At 59.5% G+C, this 19,788-nt stretch overlaps 1 protein-coding gene across 11 annotated transcripts in view; it reads left to right on the top strand.

Moving 5' to 3' along the window:
• The window catches only part of CACNA1G (calcium voltage-gated channel subunit alpha1 G), a 61,175-nt gene extending 41,860 nt beyond the window's left edge, over nucleotides 1-19,315 (top strand). For 2 of the 11 annotated variants that reach the window (XM_030296327.1, XM_030296326.1), the window contains 15 exons: nucleotides 40-165; nucleotides 784-873; nucleotides 1,427-1,640; nucleotides 8,623-8,774; nucleotides 9,502-9,611; nucleotides 10,346-10,479; nucleotides 10,769-10,839; nucleotides 10,967-11,045; nucleotides 11,140-11,261; nucleotides 11,475-11,813; nucleotides 12,460-12,603; nucleotides 14,561-14,695; nucleotides 16,414-16,591; nucleotides 16,881-17,050; nucleotides 18,233-19,315. In XM_030296327.1, coding sequence (XP_030152187.1) covers nucleotides 40-165; nucleotides 784-873; nucleotides 1,427-1,640; nucleotides 8,623-8,774; nucleotides 9,502-9,611; nucleotides 10,346-10,479; nucleotides 10,769-10,839; nucleotides 10,967-11,045; nucleotides 11,140-11,261; nucleotides 11,475-11,813; nucleotides 12,460-12,603; nucleotides 14,561-14,695; nucleotides 16,414-16,591; nucleotides 16,881-17,050; nucleotides 18,233-18,967 — 2,799 coding nt within the window. In that variant the 3' untranslated portion in view covers nucleotides 18,968-19,315. Of the gene's footprint in view, nucleotides 1-39; nucleotides 166-783; nucleotides 874-1,426; nucleotides 1,641-3,540; nucleotides 3,595-8,622; nucleotides 8,775-9,501; nucleotides 9,612-10,345; nucleotides 10,480-10,768; nucleotides 10,840-10,966; nucleotides 11,046-11,139; nucleotides 11,262-11,474; nucleotides 11,814-12,459; nucleotides 12,604-14,560; nucleotides 14,696-16,413; nucleotides 16,592-16,880; nucleotides 17,051-18,232 lie in introns of all 11 variants that reach the window. The other 9 variants (XM_030296321.1, XM_030296318.1, XM_030296324.1 and 6 more) reach the window with 6 other exon arrangements.
• The last annotated feature ends 473 nt before the right edge of the window (nucleotides 19,316-19,788 follow it).

The raw sequence follows: 19,788 nt of genomic DNA, 5'->3' as shown, positions 1-19,788 counted from the left end.
AGCTCACTTCGCTCTGTCTCTGGGGATGTTTGTGCCCAGCTCTTCAAAGGGAAGTTCTTCGTGTGCCAGGGCGAGGACACCAGGAACATCACCAACAAATCGGACTGTGCTGAGGCCAGTTACCGGTGGGTCCGGCACAAGTACAACTTTGACAACCTCGGCCAGGTGAGCTCCATGCTCCGGGGTGGGCGTGGGGGTGGGGGTGGGGGCAGGGGTAGTAGCAGGAGTCTGGAGGGGACACGGGCGCATGCGTAGTGATGCACGCAGGGCAACTGACTTGCCAGGGTCTCAGCTTCATCAACTGGCTAATGGGTCATAATGGTATTTCTTCGGGGGTTTGTCGTTAAGGGTGCGATGAAATGATGTGTGGATTTGCTGAGCATGGGACCGGCCACATCTATATTCTCGAGATACTGCCTTTGCTTACTCCATATTTGGAAAAATGGAGAAATGTCGAAAATGAAATGGCTCACTCCCTCTTGCTGGTTTGTTTCCCAGACCCAGCCTGGTTTTGCTTTCTGGATTTTCCAGGGCTCTGGTGTCTCTGGCTCCTCCTGGCTGAGGTCAGAGGGCTTGATCGTCTTCCATGGCTTCTCTGGCTTCATACCAGCCATGGAGCCCCGGGACAGAGAGCTCTCCTAGGGCCCAGAGTGTGATTAGGCCTGACCTCTGAAAGGCTAGGGTCCCCTGAGCTGCTGCCATGAGGTGCTTTGGGGACAGGTGGTGGGTGGTTTAGCCATACATCTTAGGTTTCACATGGTTTCTCCTCCCCCCCCCCCCAAGGCCCTGATGTCCCTGTTCGTGCTGGCCTCCAAAGATGGCTGGGTGGACATCATGTACGACGGGCTGGATGCCGTGGGCGTGGACCAACAGGTAGGGCTGAGGTGGGCAGGATCCATCTTTGGGCTCGGGTCACTCAACAAGGCATGATGGGATGCAGGCACGGGACAGAAAGAGGGCAAGGCTGATTGGCAAATTCCATCAAAGAGGCATCACCCCATTAGCCGAGACTTTGACCGGTAGCCTGAGGGCCATATCTGGGCGTGTTGTATTGGATTGCAACATGTTTACACTTCTTTGAATTAGTAGCAAACATTTAAAAATTGGTGGATTTCATGTGAAAATCCAGAGTTGGGCCTGCTCAGAAGTCTGAAGATCTGGGAACATAGGGCTTCTTGCACTGCTTCAGGGCAGGAGTTAACCTGGAACCCAGCAGCCGGTGCCTCTTTGGGGTAGAACGTCTACTCTCTACTTTGCCACAGTCCCCACCCCTCCCATTCATTCGCAGCACCTGCTGGGGCCCTGTAGCTAACCAAGTTTGCAGACCTTGTCTTAAGGAACCCGGGCTGTGGGGCGGCACCTGAGACAGTCAGGTCTGACGTATCCCCGCCTGATGCCTCCACCTGTCCTTCCTGATCCCCACCAGCCCATCATGAACCACAACCCCTGGATGCTGCTATACTTCATCTCGTTCCTGCTCATTGTGGCCTTCTTTGTCCTGAACATGTTTGTGGGCGTGGTGGTGGAGAATTTCCACAAGTGTCGGCAGCACCAGGAGGAGGAGGAGGCCCGGCGGCGGGAGGAGAAGCGTCTGCGGAGACTGGAGAAAAAGAGAAGGAGTAAGGAGAAGCAGATGGCTGGTCGGTAGTCTTTCCACATCTCTCTGAGTCGTGCTTGACCTTGGCCTTGTGACTGCAGGGGACCAGGGGCTGGGGCTGGGGGCAGGGAGAAGATGCTCCCACCGCCCCCTCCTCACCTCCTTCCCCTCAAGAGCATGTCAGCCTTTAGAGCACGCATGAAGCAGACCAATTCGGCCCCGTGGGGGAGGGGAGCAACCCCCCACCGTGGGGGGCTCCCCAGGTCTCAGCATCGTACTCCTCAGACGAGATGCCAGGTCGAAGCTGATGCATGACCTCTGCCAGCTCGTCCCTCAGGGGAGCCTTGCAGGATAAGGATCACCCTACTTTGTCGCTCGCCCAGAGACCCAGGGATTGGCCCAGGTGCCAGATGGGTCTGCTCCAAGGTTGGGGAGCGAGCACCTTGACCCTGTGCCTGCCTAGTGTCTGTAGCTGCTGAGCAAGGCCTCGGCAGAAACTACAAATGCACAAGAGGCATGAGAGAACCCCAGACCCACTCTCTCCTTATCTCCAACTAAAGTCCCTGGCTTCCTGGCTGCCTTTTTTTTTTTTTTTTTTTTTTTTTTTTTGGCCAAGCCTGGGGCGGGGGTGGGGCGTGAAAAATCTCTCCTGGCTCAGGGAAGGTCTGAAGTTATAGGGACTCTAAGCCTTCGACCCCTCAGCCCCCTCACCTGTGATCTCCGACATCTCTTGGCTTGGGCTGGGGGAGGCCCCCATCCGATCCCTCCTCATGCTCTTACGCCAGGGGTGGGCCAAGACTAAGGGGAAAGACACAGATTCCGGGAAGGATTCCAGAGAAGTAACGGGCGCGGGAGCCCCTTTGTTTCTCCAGGTGTGTCTGCACCTGTCTCCCTGTCTGCAGGGTTCCTGTCCGTGTGTCTGGTACTCAGTAATCTCTGTGACTCTCTCTCTCAGTCACTGCCCACGTCTCGCTGAGTGTCTTTCTGTGTGGGTTTCTCTAAGCCTTTGTGTGTCTGTCTCTGTTTGGTCTGCGGGGTTCCCTTCTCTGCACCCTTCCTTTCACACACCGCCTTCCTTACGCCAGTAAGATGTGTGCAGTGCTCTGAGCTTTCCCTTTGGTTTGTTGAAATGTGAGTACTACCAAATGGGTTAGGGGCTGTGGTGCCCCCCCCCTCCACTCTCCCTGTGGCTCTATCTCCTGCTACCTGGAGGGGACACCTGGAGTGAGGGGAGGGGGTGTGGGAGGGTGGGGGGGGCGGGCAGGGGAGGGACAGAGCCAAAGCTCCCTGTGCGAGGGGAGGTGGGGGCTGCTCAGGACCGGAGGCGAGGAGATACTGGCCTCCGGGCGGCGGTGGGTGGTACGGTTCTCCACGTCCCACGTCCTCAACGCCCGTGCCCCAGGCCCCTTGCTCAGCTCTGGGGTGGGGCCCCCGCTGGGCTCTCCGTGTGGATGCCTGAGGCTGAGCCGGCACACCACCCCCAGCAGCCACGCTCCCACCCCTGCTCCATCGGCCCCACCCCTCCTTGCAGTCTGCCTTCTCGGCAGGGCATCTGCACGTGGAATGCTTTTGGCAGGAGGCACTTGTGGTCCTGCCTGACCAGCTGGCTCCCCTTCTGGGGTCTGTAGCTATCTCAGGTGGTGCTGAGGCCGAGGCACGGGTAGGAGTGGACGTCTGTTCTGATGACGGGCTGCCTGCCCCTCGCCGTGCCTCCGGACCTCTGCCCCTGTGACCCCTATGGGCTGGCCCGATTGCTCATCTTCCTCAAGTGCCCTGGCCCCGGCGTTTGGGGCTGGACACTCAGGACCAGCCAGCCATGCTCAGCACACCCCATTCATAGGCGGAGTGAGGGTTGGAGCCAAGGGGGAGCGAGCTGCTTCTAGGGGGCCCTGCCCAGCCCAGCTGGTCCGGCCAGTGACCAATGTCGTGTTTCGTTCTTTTAGATCTAATGCTGGACGATGTAAATGCTTCCGGCAGCTCCTCCAGCGCGGCGCCAGGTACTGCGTCTGGGGTTGTGGGTTCCAGGGCGAGGCCCGGGGGCAGTCAGACCGTACCTGCCCCCAGGCCCGCCTCATGCGTGCTGGGATGTCCTCTTTGCTTCCCCCCCCCCCACTCCGTGGCTCATTGATTCCATCCTCTTGGGGCGAGGGAGTGAGGGTCCCCGGGGCGCCGCCGGGCTCTGCGTCATCCTATAGGCCTGTGCTACACCGGCCGGGGGCTGAGGGCCTTGCACGCCCCTTCCTCTGACCCCTCGTGGCGGACCCTCCTTCTCCCGCAAGGCTTCCGAGGGCTGAGCCGCCCAGCCCCCTGCTGCCCGGTCCCGCTCCCGCTCCTCCTCCCTGTCACACCGTTCGATTATTAGAGCTGCAAATCTCGCCCGTCTCCTTTTGTCTGAAGGGAAGACTTTGATCCAAGCAAAGCAGGATGAGAGGAGCAGAGAGGGAAAGGATTTGTTTTAAAAATGTAACGATGAATAATTGAACAGACTCATTAAGAGTCAAGTAATCGCGGTGGCCACGTCATCCCTACGAACAGCAGGATGGGGAATCTGAGGCCTGAGTTGGCCACAAGCTTCTCACCCCTAAAAGCCAAAGATTTGGGAGTGAATTGGGTCTTTGTCTTTGAGAGCCGTGACCACCCCCCCCCCCGACCTGCCCCCGCCGGGATGGCTTTGGTCCTGCTCGCCCTCCCCTGGTCCTCTGGCCGCTGCCTCCCCCAACACGGGCCCTCGACAGAGGGTCAGAGGCTCGGAGACCCCGTGACAGGTCGCGGGGCCTTGTCACACCCTCTGATGTCTTCCCCAGGTGGTTCCCAACCTGTTCGTCCTCAAGGGCACCCCTCATCACGTCCTCCAGCAGATCCCACATTTTAAGAGACTGTCTTTGAAGTTACGAGCACCTTCAGTAATGACTTTTTTTTCACTGTTTTTACTAATCAGAGGCACATCTAATTGCTAACCAGAGCTTCTGAGCTGCAGAGGGTTTCACACTCAACGGTAGCAAAGAAAGACCATTTTGCCATCAAATTAGTCCGTGGGGCCTTAACACAGGCCTATGTATGATTTCTTTTAAGCTTTTAGAAATATTGAAAAGAACGTTAAGGACCCCCATGTGGCTGCCTTCTCAGGCTGCAGAGGACTTGAGACTTCAGGCTGGGAACTGCTGGGGTGGGACTTTCTCCACTATTCTGTGCTCCCCCAGAAGCCAGACCCCGGCAGACGCTGCCCTCTGGGTGCTGGGCTACCTGATCTGTGGGGGCTCAGGGACCCCCTGAGCCTTGTTTTGGGAGGCCATCCCTGAGGGTTGATGTCTCCTGTCCCCATGATGCCAAGCTATGGTATTTGTCATTGAGAGACCATCTGTCTGGGCGTTCAGGAGGCTCTTGCCAATTCGTAACTATTTGCCTGGGTCCCATGTCTCTGTGTCAGGCTGTACTGCAAATTCCTGATGTGTTAGGGGTGAGGGAGGGCGGGAGGAAGTACCCTACAGATTTTCCCTTACGGGGTCACCTGGCCTGCAGGCCGAAGTGTCCACACATACACATTTACCCCAACACTGTCCTGGCCTGGGGCTGGCCCACAGAGGCTTCTCCACCAGGAATTAACACGCTCAGACTCTTTTGGGCCCAGAGCTCCTCCCAACACACCCATTTGATGCCCAATACCTTTGTTACCCTCACGCTGCACCCCCATTCCAGTCACATTCCGCCATGCGCCCGTTGGCACATACAGGCATATACCCTGATGACAATAGCGTGTCTTACCTTTCCAGCTGGTAATGAAGACTCAGAGACCCTTAATAGGGGCTCAGATCACCCCCCATCCCTCTTTCCCAAACCTGGTGTTCTGTGTGGTCGCTGGTAGAGCTTTTCAAACTTCCGTGCGTGTAAGAATCACCTGGAGAACGTACTAAAACACAGATGCTTGAGCACCGCCCTAGAAATTCTCATGGAGCGGTCTGGGGCAGGACCTGAACGTCCGCATTTTCAATCAGTTGCCAGGGGACGGTGCTTGGTCTAGCCAACTGTGTGATGCCCCTAGTCTGGGGCAGCTGGAATCAAACCCCCATGCACCACACCTCCCGGCCAGCGCCGCTCTCGCTCTGTGCCGCTCCCAGAGGAGGGGGCCAGCCAGACCCCAGGGAAAGGCAGAAGGGAAGCGTCCTCGATCATCAGGGGAATGGGCCTGACCGGGCACCTGGGTCCAGCCCAGCTTCCAGGCGAAGGGAGGGACTGGGGCCACCGGCTGATCGGGTGACGGCTCCCCTCAGCCATCTGTGGCACCTGCGTCCACTCACCCTCTCTCCTTCCGCTGGGACCCAGTGATCAGGCCTGGCCACAGCAGCTGAAGGTGTGGCCTCTGCCCTAGGGGGCCTGTGTCCCTGGGAGGGACCCCTGCCTTCCGCCTACTCCCTGTCACTCTTCCTTGCAAACCCTCTGCCCTGGCTGTGCCTCGGGCTCTACTAACTACCTGCGCCTGCTGCCCTCACTCACAGCCGTGCTGTCCCTGCTCCTCTCCTGGCTCTTGCCCTCGGCTGGGGGCTGGGCAGTCCTGGAGGTGCCCTCCTCCTACTGCCCAGCTCTGCCATTTTCTCCGCCTAAGGCAGCTCGTACTGGTGGGGGGCAGGGAGAGGGGCTATGGCCGGAGCTCTTGGAACAGCAGACCTGCCCAGGGCTCTTCCAGGAGGTCTCTACTTCTCTGAGCTCAGGCAGGGGGGTGGTATCATCCAAAGCCTAACGGCGAGAGCCTTCGGGCAAACTCTTCGAGGTCTAAACCCACCAGGCAGCTGGCGAGGGATTGGGGCTGGGAGTTCGGATCCTGGCTCCGTCACGGCCTTACCATGTGTGGACAACCCACTTGTGCTGGACCTCGTTCTCTCCCTCTGTAAAACAAAGGGTTTGACCAAGGACATGCTGATCAGATTGGCCCTGGGACTCTTCGGACCTGTGCTCTGAAGGGGGATTTCTGGCAGCCTCGGCATCTGCTGGTCTGGGGTTGGGACTGGGGCTCGAGCCGCAGACCTCAAGGGCCTGGCACCTGTCGCTACCAGCAGATGCCCGGCCTCAGCCCTGTCCCCACCTTTCCTATGGGCTGCGGGGAGGAGGGTCCCAGGCTAGTCCCAGCCCACCTGCCCTCAGACAGCCAGAGCAAGGCCAGAAGGCAGAGGTGGTGACAGCAGCCCCCTTCAGTTTGGGGCTGCTACCTAGTCAGGCTAGGGGGACAGGGGAGAGGGAGACTCTCCCCACCTCTCCTCTGCACTATCTTAGCTAATAATGGGGCTAATAAGGAGCTGCTTTTTCTAACCTAATTGTATTCAAACATTTTAGTTAATTCTCCATTCATATTTTAGCATAATGGGATCGGGTGCTCTCGGCACTTATGGAGATTAATGCAGAGACAGTGTTCCAGCTGCTAAGGCAACGCAGGGCGATTAGCGCCCTCTGGTTCTTGTGGGTACTGAAGGAAGGAAGACGCCCGGCTCGCCGGGTCCACCCTCCACAATCGCAGTGTGGATGACCCGTGGCCTCATGTTGTCCCTTGTCCTGAGCTTCTCCACCGCCACCCCGTCCTGGGGATCAGGAGAGCCACCTGAGCTAACAAAGCCACAGTTGGCCGGCCCATCTCCGAAAACGAGATGATGGCATAACCCACGCTGTGGTGTGCCAGAACATTCGGGACTTCCGGCCTCTTGGTTATCCACACATCGAGGCCGATGCTGGAGAGTGGCGTCAGGCGAGGCCGAACGTGCAGCTCTTGGGCACTCTTCTTCCTTCGGCCTTGGGTGGGAGGCCACCCCCTGGCCACCCCCCAGGCCACCCCCTGACTCAGTTTCCCTCTCTGTGAAATAGTCCTCTGCATGGGGAAGGACACTTACAACTGAGCTGGCCCGGACCCAAAGCTTCCTGCTGCCCCTGAGCCAGCCACCCCTGGCACCGGCCTCAGAGGCTGCAGCCCTCGCTGGCTGGCTTCTGCCCTAGACGTTCTGAGGGGGAAGGGCTGTCTGGGACCTGAGGCTGCCCCAAGCCTCCCCACGGGGAGCCTCTTCTTTCTTTGTGGCTGCCTGGGAGACCGATCTGTCAACCGCCTCCAGATGACATCTATCCCCAACTTGGCCTGGCCTTTCCTCAGCACCTGGAGGAGGGGGCCCCCTGCCATCTTCTGCCCCCAGATTCATTCCGCCTGCTTAGCAGGCCAACCTTCTGGCGCCATGATTTTATAACTAAGTGGTTCGCTAATTACGAGAGAAATATGCCTCTGACAGATCTCAGACAGTGCTTCCAGCCCAGCCTGGAGCCTGATGCTAGCCTGCCACTCGAGAGCAGGGCATTGCCTCGTTAGAAACTGGGTGAGTCCTTCAGGTGGAGCCCTCCCACGTGAATCTGGGGGAAGAGCAGAGCCCCGTGGCCTCCCCTCTGCCCCGCACCCCCCCCGTGAGGGCACCGGAGGCCCAGGCCCCTGCCCCTCTGGAGGCCCTCAGGGCGGGTCAGCGCGGCCGGCCAAGAGGATGTCCAATTTCCAATCTCCGGTGTTATCTCCAAATCCCAGCTCTGTGTAATCTGCTCTGCTCCCCCTCGGGGGGCTGAGCTTGAGAGCAAGGGCCTTTGCCTCTCTGCTGATGGAGCTTCCTCTGAGCCTGATAAGACCGGTTGTTTTTCGTCTTACCGATCTGGCCTTGCTGCAGAACGCCAAGTCAAGGGCATTGCGAGGGGCCGGCGGATTTGGGAGGCTGCCTTGGGGAGGGGGCTCACCTGGTGTCTAATGTGGGTGGGGAGCTCTGCATGTCCTGACCCCTTCTGCACCCAACTGTGGCCAGTAGAACAGACGCTTGGAGGGCAGACGCGAGAGAGCTCCCCCCGCCCCCGCCCCGAGGAAGGCGGTGTGTGGAGGGCGAGGATGCGGATGATACTGGAATGTTTCAGCTCTGGCATTAGAGGCTGGCGGCTGTGAGGGACTTGGGTGGAGGGGGCGCAGCGGGCAGGGGCCCGACGGCTGCTCTGCTCTCCCCCCCCACCCCCCGCCCCACCAGAGGCCCAGTGCAAACCCTACTATTCAGACTACTCTCGCTTCCGGCTCCTCGTTCACCACTTGTGCACCAGCCATTATCTGGATCTCTTCATCACGGGTGTCATCGGGCTGAATGTGGTCACCATGGCCATGGAGCACTACCAGCAGCCCCAGGTAGGAGTGAGTCCTGCCTCCAGCCGTGGGACTGCAGGCTGAGGCTACCCCAGCCCGTGCCAGGGGACCTCGGGCAAGTGCTGGGCGCCCTCTTGTACACCTTGCAGTGGCCCCTGGAAGTGGGTATCGTCTTGGTTTTACAGATGAGGACACTGAGGCTCAGAGAGGTTAGTCGACTACACCAAGGTCCCGCAGCCGGGAAGTAGAGGACCTGATTTCTTTCCCCGACAAAATATTTATTGAGTGCCTGCCACGTGCTTCCTTCTTTACCCTTTGAGGGTAAAGAAGACAGACCAGTGAAGACCAGTGTCTGCCCTTCTGGAGTTTAGATTCTGGTGAATGTCCAGCTCTAAACTCACCAATGATCCTGCCACTCCTCGAATCAGCCACCGTCAGCTGTCCTCCAGGCCTCAGTTTCCCCATCTGTAAAATGGGGATGTCGAATTAGTAATGCACGAGGCCCTTTCCAGGTTCTAGCCTTCTGTGGCCTCCAGCACGTTCTCATGTGGTCTCTTCACCATCCCTCAAGGAGAGAGATCCTTTAGCTCAAAGTTTGGCTCATGCATGTGAATGAGGACCCTCTTCTGTCCCCGTGTGGTGGCCAGCGGCCCCCTTAGACTCACCTGTCTCCCAGATCCCGGAGTGTGATGGAGGGGGAGGGGCAGGCATCACCCCTGGGCCTTAGGAGGCCCTGCATTGACATCCCCGCCCCCTCCATCCCTGCCAGATCCTGGACGAGGCCCTGAAGATCTGCAACTACATCTTCACCATCATCTTTGTGTTAGAGTCGGTCTTCAAACTCGTGGCCTTTGGCTTCCGTCGGTTCTTCCAGGACAGGTAACAGAGAGGGGTGGGGGGTGGGGGGTGGGGGGGAGTGGGGAAAGGGCATGTCTCCCAGGGAAATGCCTGAAAACCTTTCTGGACTCCTGAGGTTCAGCCTCCACGCTAGGACCCACCCAGGGCTGATGGCGAGGGGGAAGGGGGGGCCGTCCAGAGTCTGGGAGACGGGAGGGAAGGGAAGGAATTTGACAAGACAGGGCCTGGGGGCCATTGGCAGCTGGAAGTCCATGTGGCCCAGACTGGGGCTTAAGAGCACAGAGCCTGGAGCCAGACTGCCTGGACCGGATTCGGATCCTGGCTCTCCCACTTAGAAGCTGGTGACTTGGGGTAAGTGACTTAACTTCTCTGTGTCTCAATTTCTTCATCTATAAAATGAGTGATAATAATACTGTCCGTATCACAGAGCTATGAAGATTAGGAGTTTTTTTTGTAAAGCCCTTAAAACAGTGCTTGGCACCTAGTGAACAGCATATAAGTGCCAAATTAAAAAAAAAAAAATGAATGAATACACATGGAAAGTAGAGGTCCTCGAGCTAAAGTCTTGGCCCCACCCGTGCCACCGATGGGCTGTGTGACCAGGGTCAAGCCATGCCTTCTCTGCAGGATGGGGAGGCGGGACTGGCTGACCTCCACCCTCCTTTCTGCAACCACTTGTGTTACTTTGACTGCCCCCTCCTCCGCGGTGCCCCCGGCTCCCCCCCACTCAAGGAGCTGTGTCCTGGGCTTTCCAGGTGGAACCAGCTGGACCTGGCCATCGTGCTGCTGTCCATCATGGGCATCACGCTGGAGGAGATCGAGGTCAATGCCTCGCTGCCCATCAACCCCACCATCATCCGCATCATGAGGGTGCTACGCATTGCCCGAGGTCGGTGCCCGCCTTCTTGCCCACCACGCGCGTACCCAGGGGGAGATAGCAGGGGTCAGCTCTGTGGCTGTCCAGGGACTTTGTACGTGTGTGTGTGTGTGTGTGTGCTCCCATGGGTCTCTCTCCCAGTCTTTGACAGAGGGGAGGGCCGGGGGGCTGGGCCGAGGTAGGGCCCTGGCGGCCTGGCTGGCCATCCCACCGACCCCAGCCCCCACCCTGGCCCTGGCTCCACCAGCTGTGTGGCCTGGGACCCAGCGGGGCCCGCTCACAACTTTGTCCTGTTCTGCAGTGCTGAAGCTGCTGAAGATGGCCGTGGGCATGCGGGCACTGCTGGATACGGTCATGCAGGCCCTGCCCCAGGTAGCTGGAGGTGGGGCTGGGTGGGAGGGGTCCCCTCAGGGCGAAGGGGGTGCTTTCCAAAGGGAGCTCAGGGAAGCTGGCTGGGAGATCCAGTGGCACCTTTCCCATTTCTTTTCCTCTTTTCCAGGTGGGGAACCTGGGACTTCTCTTCATGTTGTTGTTTTTCATCTTTGCAGCTCTGGGTGTGGAGCTCTTTGGAGACCTGGGTGAGTCGGGGTGGGGAGGGCAGAGGAGTCAGGGCTGGAGGCCCCGGGGCTGCTGCACTAACTCAGGCCTCTCTCTCCTTCCCTCCTCCTCCAGAGTGTGACGAGACGCACCCCTGCGAGGGCCTGGGCCGGCATGCCACTTTTCGGAACTTTGGCATGGCCTTCCTGACCCTCTTCCGAGTCTCCACAGGTGACAATTGGAATGGCATTATGAAGGTGAGGGAGCACCACAGCCGTGTCCCCCCCCCCCCCCCCCCCCCCCGGCTGGCCCTGGCCCCAGAGACACGGTGCCACACCTGGAGCCCAGATTCCCCGGCAGGATGAATTCCTTGACCCCGAATGAAAGCATGTGACCTTCTGTCCCTCAGGCGGAAACATTCCGGGACTCCCTCTCCCCAGGACAGTGTGTAATGCTTTCTCTGCCCCCAGGACACCCTCCGGGACTGTGACCAGGAGTCCACCTGCTACAACACGGTCATCTCCCCCATCTACTTCGTGTCCTTTGTGCTGACGGCCCAGTTCGTGCTGGTCAACGTGGTGATCGCCGTGCTGATGAAGCACCTGGAGGAAAGCAACAAGGAGGCCAAGGAGGAGGCCGAGCTGGAGGCCGAGCTGGAGTTGGAGATGAAGACGCTTAGCCCGCAGCCCCGCTCGCCTCTGGGCAGCCCCTTCCTCTGGCCCGGGGTGGAGGGCCCCGACAGCCCCAAGCCCGGTGCTGCAGCCCACGCTGCCAGCGCGGCCTCGCGCTTCTCCTTGGAGCACCCCACGGTGAGCCAGCAGCCACCCCTGCCGAGAGGGGTGTGGGGTGGGTCCAGGTGGGTGGTGCGCAGGGAGCGGGCAGGCAGCGTGGCAGACCCCGGGGCCCCCGCCTGTGTCCTTTTGCCCCTCCTGCTTGGATGCTGAGGGATGAGCGGTCCCTCGCCCGCCCCCAGACGGTGGCTGCGTGCGCTCGCAGCCTAGGGGCCACCCCGGCAAGCCCCCAGCACACCCTGTGCCTCCGGCCCAGCCGGCCTCCCCTTCTCGGCTCTTAGGTTCAAGGCTAAGTTTTCTGTTTCCTTCCTGTTTCTTTCTTACCCTTGCCCGATTACCAACCTCTTTCCTTCCCACCCTTCCACCTACCCAATTCCACCTCTCGATCCTTTCCCTATCTTTGCTCCCCTTCTCCCTCTCTCCTCCTGAGCTCTTCTCCTCTCCCGCTCCCCTTCTCCTTCCTCCCTCACCTCTCTTCCCTACATCCCCTCCCCTCCCCCTTCTCCTGTCTGTCTGTTGCTGGTGTGTGTGTGTGTGTGTGTGTGTGTGTGTGTGTTACCTCTTCCTCCTTTTCCCTCCATGTCTCTTGTCAATCCCCTGCCACGACACTTCCCATTGTTGCCCCTCTGATCCCCGCTCCCCTCATGGGCTGGTCCCCCCCCAGGACAGACAGCTGTTTGACACCATATCCCTGCTGATCCAGGGCTCCCTGGAGGGGGAGCTGAAGCTGATGGAAGAGCTGGCGGGCCCTGGGGGCCAGCCCTCTGCCTTGCCTCCCGCCCGCAGCCTGGGCGGCTCCGACCCGCAGGTTACCGTGCCCCTGTGCCGTGCCGGGCTGTGCCATGCTGTGCTGTGCTTCTGGGGAGGCGGGGGTGTTTCCTGCCCACTGGGTATCTGGAGAAAGAGCAGCCTCGGGGCCTCAGTTGAGCTTTGGGCTCGGCGGGAGGCAGCCAGGGGTTCGTACAAGTTGAGATCAACCTCTTGAATACATATTTGGAAGGTAGGGATGCTAAGGACCGCACCTCTAGGAGTGAAGGATGGCTAGAGGAGGGGCTTGCGGAGGGCATTTGTCAGAAGGAACCTGGACCAAAAGGAGAAGAGAAGAGGGCAGGGCAGAAGACAAGCGGGGAGTGGGACCTTAGTGGGTGGAGGAAGCGAGGTACCAAACCCAGGGGAGAAGGGCTTTGGGGGGGTCTGCAGGTGGCCAGGGGACCCATTGAGGGATATACCTTCGGCCACAGTCTGATTCTTTCCTGTGTCCAGCACCTACCCCCAAAGCCTCTGTTTGGTGGCGTTCTGAGCCACGGAGCCCACTAGACATGATGAGTGCCCTCAGTAGACAGTGGTTTCTGACCTGGCCCTGAGAGGGCCTGGAAGGTTCCAGCTGTGAGTGGATTCTGGGGACCTCACTGTGAAGTAAAACTGGGCGTCCTGCCTCAGCCCAGCCCCTTTCCACAGCTCATGCATGGTCTTCTCCCCCAGTCCCATCTAAATGTGGCTTTCCTGCTCTCTGGGGCTCTCCCACCCACCTCTTCCCCACCTTTTGACCTGTCTGGTTGCCCCTGACCCCCTCCACTTGGCAGAGCACCCTGCCGTCCCTCCTAGGTCCGGGGTCAGGTGCTGCAGGGAAGACCTCAGTAGACCTGGAGTGGAGGCAAAGAGACGGGTGTCAGCAGGAGATAGAAAAGCCTAGAGTTCCACAGGCCCTGTTGGGTGGAGGGGAAGGAAGGCAGGCTCCCAGTACCTGGGACACCTGTAGCCTGACTCCAATGAACAGTGACCCGCACATAGAGAAAGGACCCTGCCTCTAGGGGTCCACCCTTGGGATTCGGTCTCAGATAGGCTATAGGCGCTTCAACATGGCAATGACCTAGAATGATCAGTGAGAGAGCACATCCCTTCCCAAGGCCTCTCATCCTGAAGGAGGCTCATGGGGCAAAGGTAAAGGGAAAGAAGAGGACGCGATGGGGTGATCAGGCGGATGGTTCATTCTGGGAGGGATGGCTCTCCTCTCCCCCAGGCACTGAAGTCCCCCTGCAGATCCCTGGTGAGCCAGCCAGTTTGTGTGGCGGCAGGAGGAGAGCATCTCCCAGAACCCAAGCTAAAGAGGGCGGGCAAGCTGCCGGCAGGCGGGGGAGGGCCCAGGAGGGGAGAAGCCAAAATCTGGGGGCAGGCCAAGTCCTGCCAGGCTTTTGGAAGCAGAGAGAATAGGCAGAAAACAGTCATCAGATTGGCGGCTTTGTCCCCAGCGCCCCCCACGCGGCTCTGTCTGTGCCGAGAGCAGAGAGAGGCGCTTTGCTGGCCTTTCTTCGTTTTTTGTTTTTTTTTTTCTGGTATCATCTCTATGAGAGTCGAAAGCCTTCCCTGCTCCCCGCTTCCTCTCTTGGTGGTGGTGGTGTGGGAGGGGGCTGTTAAGGTTCCTGGGGTATCTTTAGAATAAGTTTCTGCTTCTCCTGCTTTGTCGGTGTTCGCTCTGGCTCTGGCTCTTCGGTGCCTGCCGCAGCCTCTCTGATCCGAGCCCGGGGGGGGGGGGGGTTCAAAGTGGGGTGGGGGAGGCACTGTCAGTTTACTCGGGAGAGGGGAGGGGAGAGAGAAGAAAGGCCTTCCCCTCCCCCGTGCTTTGTGGAAAGGGGGAAAGGGGGGCCCTGTGTGTGTGCACGTGCGCGTGTGTGTATGTGTGTGTGTGTGCGTGTGTGCACGCATGCACGCGCGAGCGGGTCCTCTGTCCTGGTCTCTAATGCCTGATCATCTCTCTCCCTGTCTAGATCCCTCTAGCTGAGAGGGAGGCTCTGTCTCTGACGTCAGAGATTGTGTCTGAACTGTCCTGCTCTCTAGCTCTGACGGATGACTCTTTGCCTGATGACACTCACACACTCTTACTTAGTGCCCTGGAGAGCAATGTACTTACACACGCTCCTCACTGCCCCCCCCCCCAGCCTCCCCAGGGGCTGGGCTGGCTGCAGGGCTCCAGATCCCTCCCTCCTCTCTCTTGGCCACCGGAGGCATCAACCGGCAGGCACTTAGCGCTCCAGGCTTTGATGGGTCTTTCCGGGTCCCCACTGTGGACCAAGAAATGAGATGAGATTAAATTGGGGCCTCAAGGGCCCAGGGGCGCAGTTGTGAAAGAGTTAATCCCAACACCCAGGAGTAGTAACACGGCCCTCCGAAACAGAGGTCAGCATCAGGCAGCCGACCAAAGGGCCCCCCTCGATGTAGACCCAGTCTCTGTGTTTGGAGCCTGCGCAAGCCAGCCCTTCCCCTCCCCGCCCCCCTCCTTCTCGCCTACCTGCAACATGAGCCATTTCCCTCCACGTAGTGGCCGAGAGCCTCATACCTCTCTGCTGCTACCACCATGCCCTTCTGTACCTGGGGGGGCTGTCCCTGTCTCCTCTGTCACTGTCCCTGTGTGTCCCCGTGTTGGGGGGGGGGGTGTTCTTTGTGTTTGGACAGCTTCTCTACCCTTGCCCAGCTCCCTTTCCCCTTCAGACTGTGAGCAGCCCCCTCCTCCCTGCCTGCCCCCTCCTCTGGGCACTTAAGAAGAGACAGGGGCCCCTTCCCCACAGCAGGGCTCGGCTGCGACAGGGTCTTGACCACAGGCTGGGGGTCCCTAGGGGTCTTGGGGTGGCTGGCAGAAGTGGAGCCTGGAGCCGAGAGGGGAAGCAAAGGATCCAGTCTTTTCCAACCGTCCCTCCTGGGGAGCTTAGCTGGCGGGGCCTGCGTGGAGACAGGAACCCTCCCGCCTCTCTGAGAATTAGGAATGGAAGGTACAAGGGACCCCAAGGAGGAAAGGGGTCACAGGGAGATGGAGAAATCTTCTGGGAGCACACCTTGGCTCCCTCCAGCTGGGGTCAAAGGCAGATTACTGCTTTTCTTTGAAACAAATTTAAAAAGCCCACTCCCACCCCCAATCTGTCCAGTAAGGGAGGACCTGAAGCCGTGATACTCAGACCTTGCCCCCCACCTCCCATTTGCCCCCTGCCAGAGCCGCTGAGTAATTAAAAGGTGCGGGGCCACAGGTGGGTGAGCCAGCTGACACTCTCTAGTGTTCACCTGTCGTTGAACCCACATTAGCCCAGCTCCTGCCCCGCACTGGGTCGTGGGGTTGCCTTAGAGAACTGGATGGTGAACAGCCTCTGCTCTGTAGGCAGTCCTCGCTCACTGGGCAGGTCCTCCCATTCCCCACCCCCACCCCCACCAACCCCAGCACTGGGATAGGGGGTGCTTTTAGCTTTTCAGCCTCCACTGTCCTGCTCCAGGGCCTCTTACAGGGGCCCCGAGAACCATCTCTTGAACCACCTGCCGGGCTGGACCTGGGGGCTGCTCTCTGTTTTCTGGACACCTTCTCACCCCTCCACCATCCCCACCAGGAGGCTCTGAGATGATGCAGTATTGGATAGTTTTCTGCTTCCTTGCTGTGCTGGAGGGCTCACCCATGTGTCTGCCCCCTTTCCCCCCACCCACTAACTCATCCCATTACCGCCCTGTCGGGAGGGTGGGGGGAGGGGGCCAGAGCCTGGGGGCGCTTCTGCTTGCTGTTGTCCAGCTCTGCCTCAGTTAGCCAGCCCGGATATCCGGGTGCCCCTCTTTTTCCCACCTCCCTCCCCTGTTCCTTTTGCAGATGGAGCCCCACCCTGAGGAGGTTCCCCTCGCCCTGGGACCAGACCTGCTGACCGTGCGGAAGTCTGGAGTCAGCCGGACGCACTCTCTGCCCAATGACAGCTACATGTGCCGGGACGGGAGCACCGCCGAGGGGTCCCTAGGACGCAGAAGCTGGGGGCTCCCCAAAGCTCAGTCAGGTACCAGGGCTCAGGCAGGGCTGCTCGGCTCGCACAGGGAGACCCCATCCTTGCCTAAGCCCACTCCTGACCTGGGTGGGAGGGGCACCGAGGCAGCAAAAGAGGTCTCTCCGAACTCCAAGGGCCCCCCCGCCAGCCCCTGGAGAGTGGTTGTCAATCCAGGGCGAGGGGTCTGCGGTGAGGGGAGAGGCCCCGATGGGGGAGGGAGAGCGGAAAAGAGGGACTGGGGTAAGAGCCAGGCCACTGACCTGCCAGCTCCTTCCTCTTCTCCTCCCCTCTCTGCCCACAGGCTCCGTCTTGTCAGTCCACTCCCAGCCAGCAGACAGCAGCTACATCCTGCAGCTTCCCAAAGACACACCCCACCTGCTCCAGCCCCACAGCGCCCCCACCTGGGGCACCATCCCCAAACTGCCCCCACCGGGCCGCTCCCCTTTGGCTCAGAGGCCACTCAGGCGCCAGGTAAGCAGGTGTGGAGAGGTGGGCCAGGGCCCCGGGGCCGGCCTCTCCGCTGGGAATCCTGGGCTGTTGGTGACAACCAGGTGGCCACTTTTCATTCTTCCAGCAAACGTTTATTGTGTGCTGACCGCGGTCCAGAGGCAGTTCTAGGTGCCGGGGGCACGGTGCCTGGCAAAGCAGAAGTGGTCTGTGCCCTTCTGGCGTTTGCATCCTGCTCCTTTCTTCCACTGAGGAGGGCTGGAGACCGGAGCGGGCCACGGTGGCTTAGGGACACAGGTCGACTTGGTGGGAGAGCCCAGGTCTCTGGACTCCCTTTCCCTGGCCCAGAGTTGCCTTCCAATGATTCTCTGTACTTCTAGACTTAGCCACGGCACACAGGGCATGTTTTGGGTATCTCCACCTTTGGCCAAGCCCGCGGCCCCCCCTTCCCGGGGCACAGGGCTGAGGCTTATGTAGCCAGGTGAGGCTTGTCTGACCCCACTGTGACAAGGCCACAGCCCACGCCCAGGGTGCCCTCGTGTGTAATCCTGGCCACACGAGAATCTGCTCAATGCCACACACTTGAAACAGGCACGGTCGCCACCCATTGTACAGAGTTTCACCGAGCAGCTTCTGTGTGCCAGGCACTGGGGACACAGCCCCTGCTCTCTGGAGCTCCCAGTCTGACGTCAGAGACATAAATGCCATCAGACCATTGCAGCAATAGCTCACAGCTGCTGGGATGCTCACGTGTGCGATGCAGCAGGGAGCAAAGAGGAGGAATGGGTTAGTTGTAACGTGGGGATACAGATTGTCAGGCACCGTGTCACAAGAGGACCTGAGCCCGTCAAGTTGAGGGGCGCCTGTCATTCGAGAAGGGCATTCAAGGCCAAAGGAATAGCCTGTGCGAAGGCCGGGAAGAGTGAAGGAGCCAGCTGTGCACTAGAGCTGGCCCAGTGCGTTCTGGTGTCCCGAGGGCGGGGAGCTTCAGAGAACGATTCCTGCAGGCGTGGGGGAGGGGTGGGGGAGCAGGCATGGTGGCCCCCTTCTCCCAACAAGAGCAAACGCTGATACTCCGGCTTAGGGTGGGCCCGCGGGGGGGGGAGGCGGGGGTTATCCGGCTTGGGGGTGGGGGTGGGGGGAGGTGGGAACAGTCCATGGGGGAGCCGAAGCCCCTAGGCTGAGCTGTCCTCCCACCTCGCGCAGGCAGCAATAAGGACTGATTCCCTGGACGTTCAGGGCCTGGGCAGCCGGGAAGACCTGATGTCCGAGGGGAGTGGGCCCTCCCCGCCTCTGGCCCGGGCCTCCTCCTTCTGGGGCCACTCGGGCACCCAGGTGCAGCCGCAACCCCGCCGCCAGAGCAAGACCTCGAAGCACATGCCTCCGCCAGCCCCCTGCCCAGGCTCCGACCCCACCTGGAGCGAGGGCCCGCCAGAGACCAGGAGCAGCTTGGAGCTGGACACGGAACTGAGCTGGGTTTCAGGAGACCCCCTGACCGTGGGCAGCCAGGAGGAGCCCCCGTCGCCACGGGACCTGAAGAAGTGCTACAGTGTGGAGGCCCAGAGCGGCCGGCGCAGGCCCTCGTCCTGGCTGGATGAACAGAGGAGGCACTCCATTGCGGTCAGCTGCCTGGACAGCGTCTCCCAACCCAGCCTGGGCCCCGACCCCTCTAGCCTTGGGGGCCAGCCTCTTGGGGGGCCCGGAAGCCGGCCCAAGAAAAAACTCAGCCCGCCTAGTATCTCCATAGACCCCCCAGAGAGTCAGGGCCCTCGGCCCCCACTGAGCCCTGGCGTCTGCCTCCGGCGGAGGGCTCCGTCCAGCGACTCCAAGGATCCCTCGGCCTCCGGCCCCCCTGACAGCATGGCTGCCTCGCCCCCCCCAAAGAAAGACGTGCTGAGTCTCTCCGGTTTAGCCTCCGACCCAGCAGACCTGGACCCCTGAGTCCTGCCCTACTCCCCCATTCACCTTTCTCCACCGGGTGCCAAATCCTAGCTCCTCCTCCTGGGCTATGTTCCTGAAAAACCTTCCATACGGACTCCAGGGAGGAGCTCCTCCCCGCCTCAGTGGCGCTGGGAACCGGCGAGCAGAATTTCCAGAGCGTTGAAAGCAGCAGCCCTGGTCACCCCGGCTCCGGGCAGAGAGAGACGAGAGACAGAGAGAGAGAGAGAGAGAGAGAGAGGCCCAGTGCAGCTGAGGTTCCCAACACCAGGAGCTACTGGGAGAAAGCAATACGTTTGTGCAGAATCTCTATGTATATTCTATTTTATTAAATTAATTGAATCTAGTATATGCGGGATGTACGACATTTTGTGACTGAAGAGACTTGTTTCCTTGTACTTTTATGTGTCTCAGAATATTTTTGAGGCGAAGGCGTCTGTCTCTTGGCTATTTTAACCTAAAATAACCAGTCTAGTTATATCCCCTCTTCTTGCAAAGCACAAGCTGGGACCGAGAGTGCATTTCAGCCCTGACGGTGGCCCATCTTCAGCGGAGAGCGGGGACCATTTTGGAAACTGTAATGTAACTTATTTTCTCCTTTAACCTCGTCATCATTTTGTGTAGGAAAAAAAAAAGAAAAAGAGAAAAAGCAAAAAATAAGATTTTACAAATGAAATGGAACCTTTTTATATATACGTACATACATATCTATATCTATATCTATAATAAAGTAATTTTCCAAAATAAAAAAGTTAATCACGGTCCAGAGTGAAAGCGAAAGGGACAGAGTTAGGCATTTCCAGGTGGCACTGGAGAAAGAACCC

This window comes from Lynx canadensis, chromosome E1, assembly GCF_007474595.2.
Source record: "Lynx canadensis isolate LIC74 chromosome E1, mLynCan4.pri.v2, whole genome shotgun sequence".
NCBI classification, from domain to species: domain Eukaryota; kingdom Metazoa; phylum Chordata; class Mammalia; order Carnivora; family Felidae; genus Lynx; species Lynx canadensis.
This window is presented reverse-complemented; position numbering and strand designations above follow the sequence as displayed.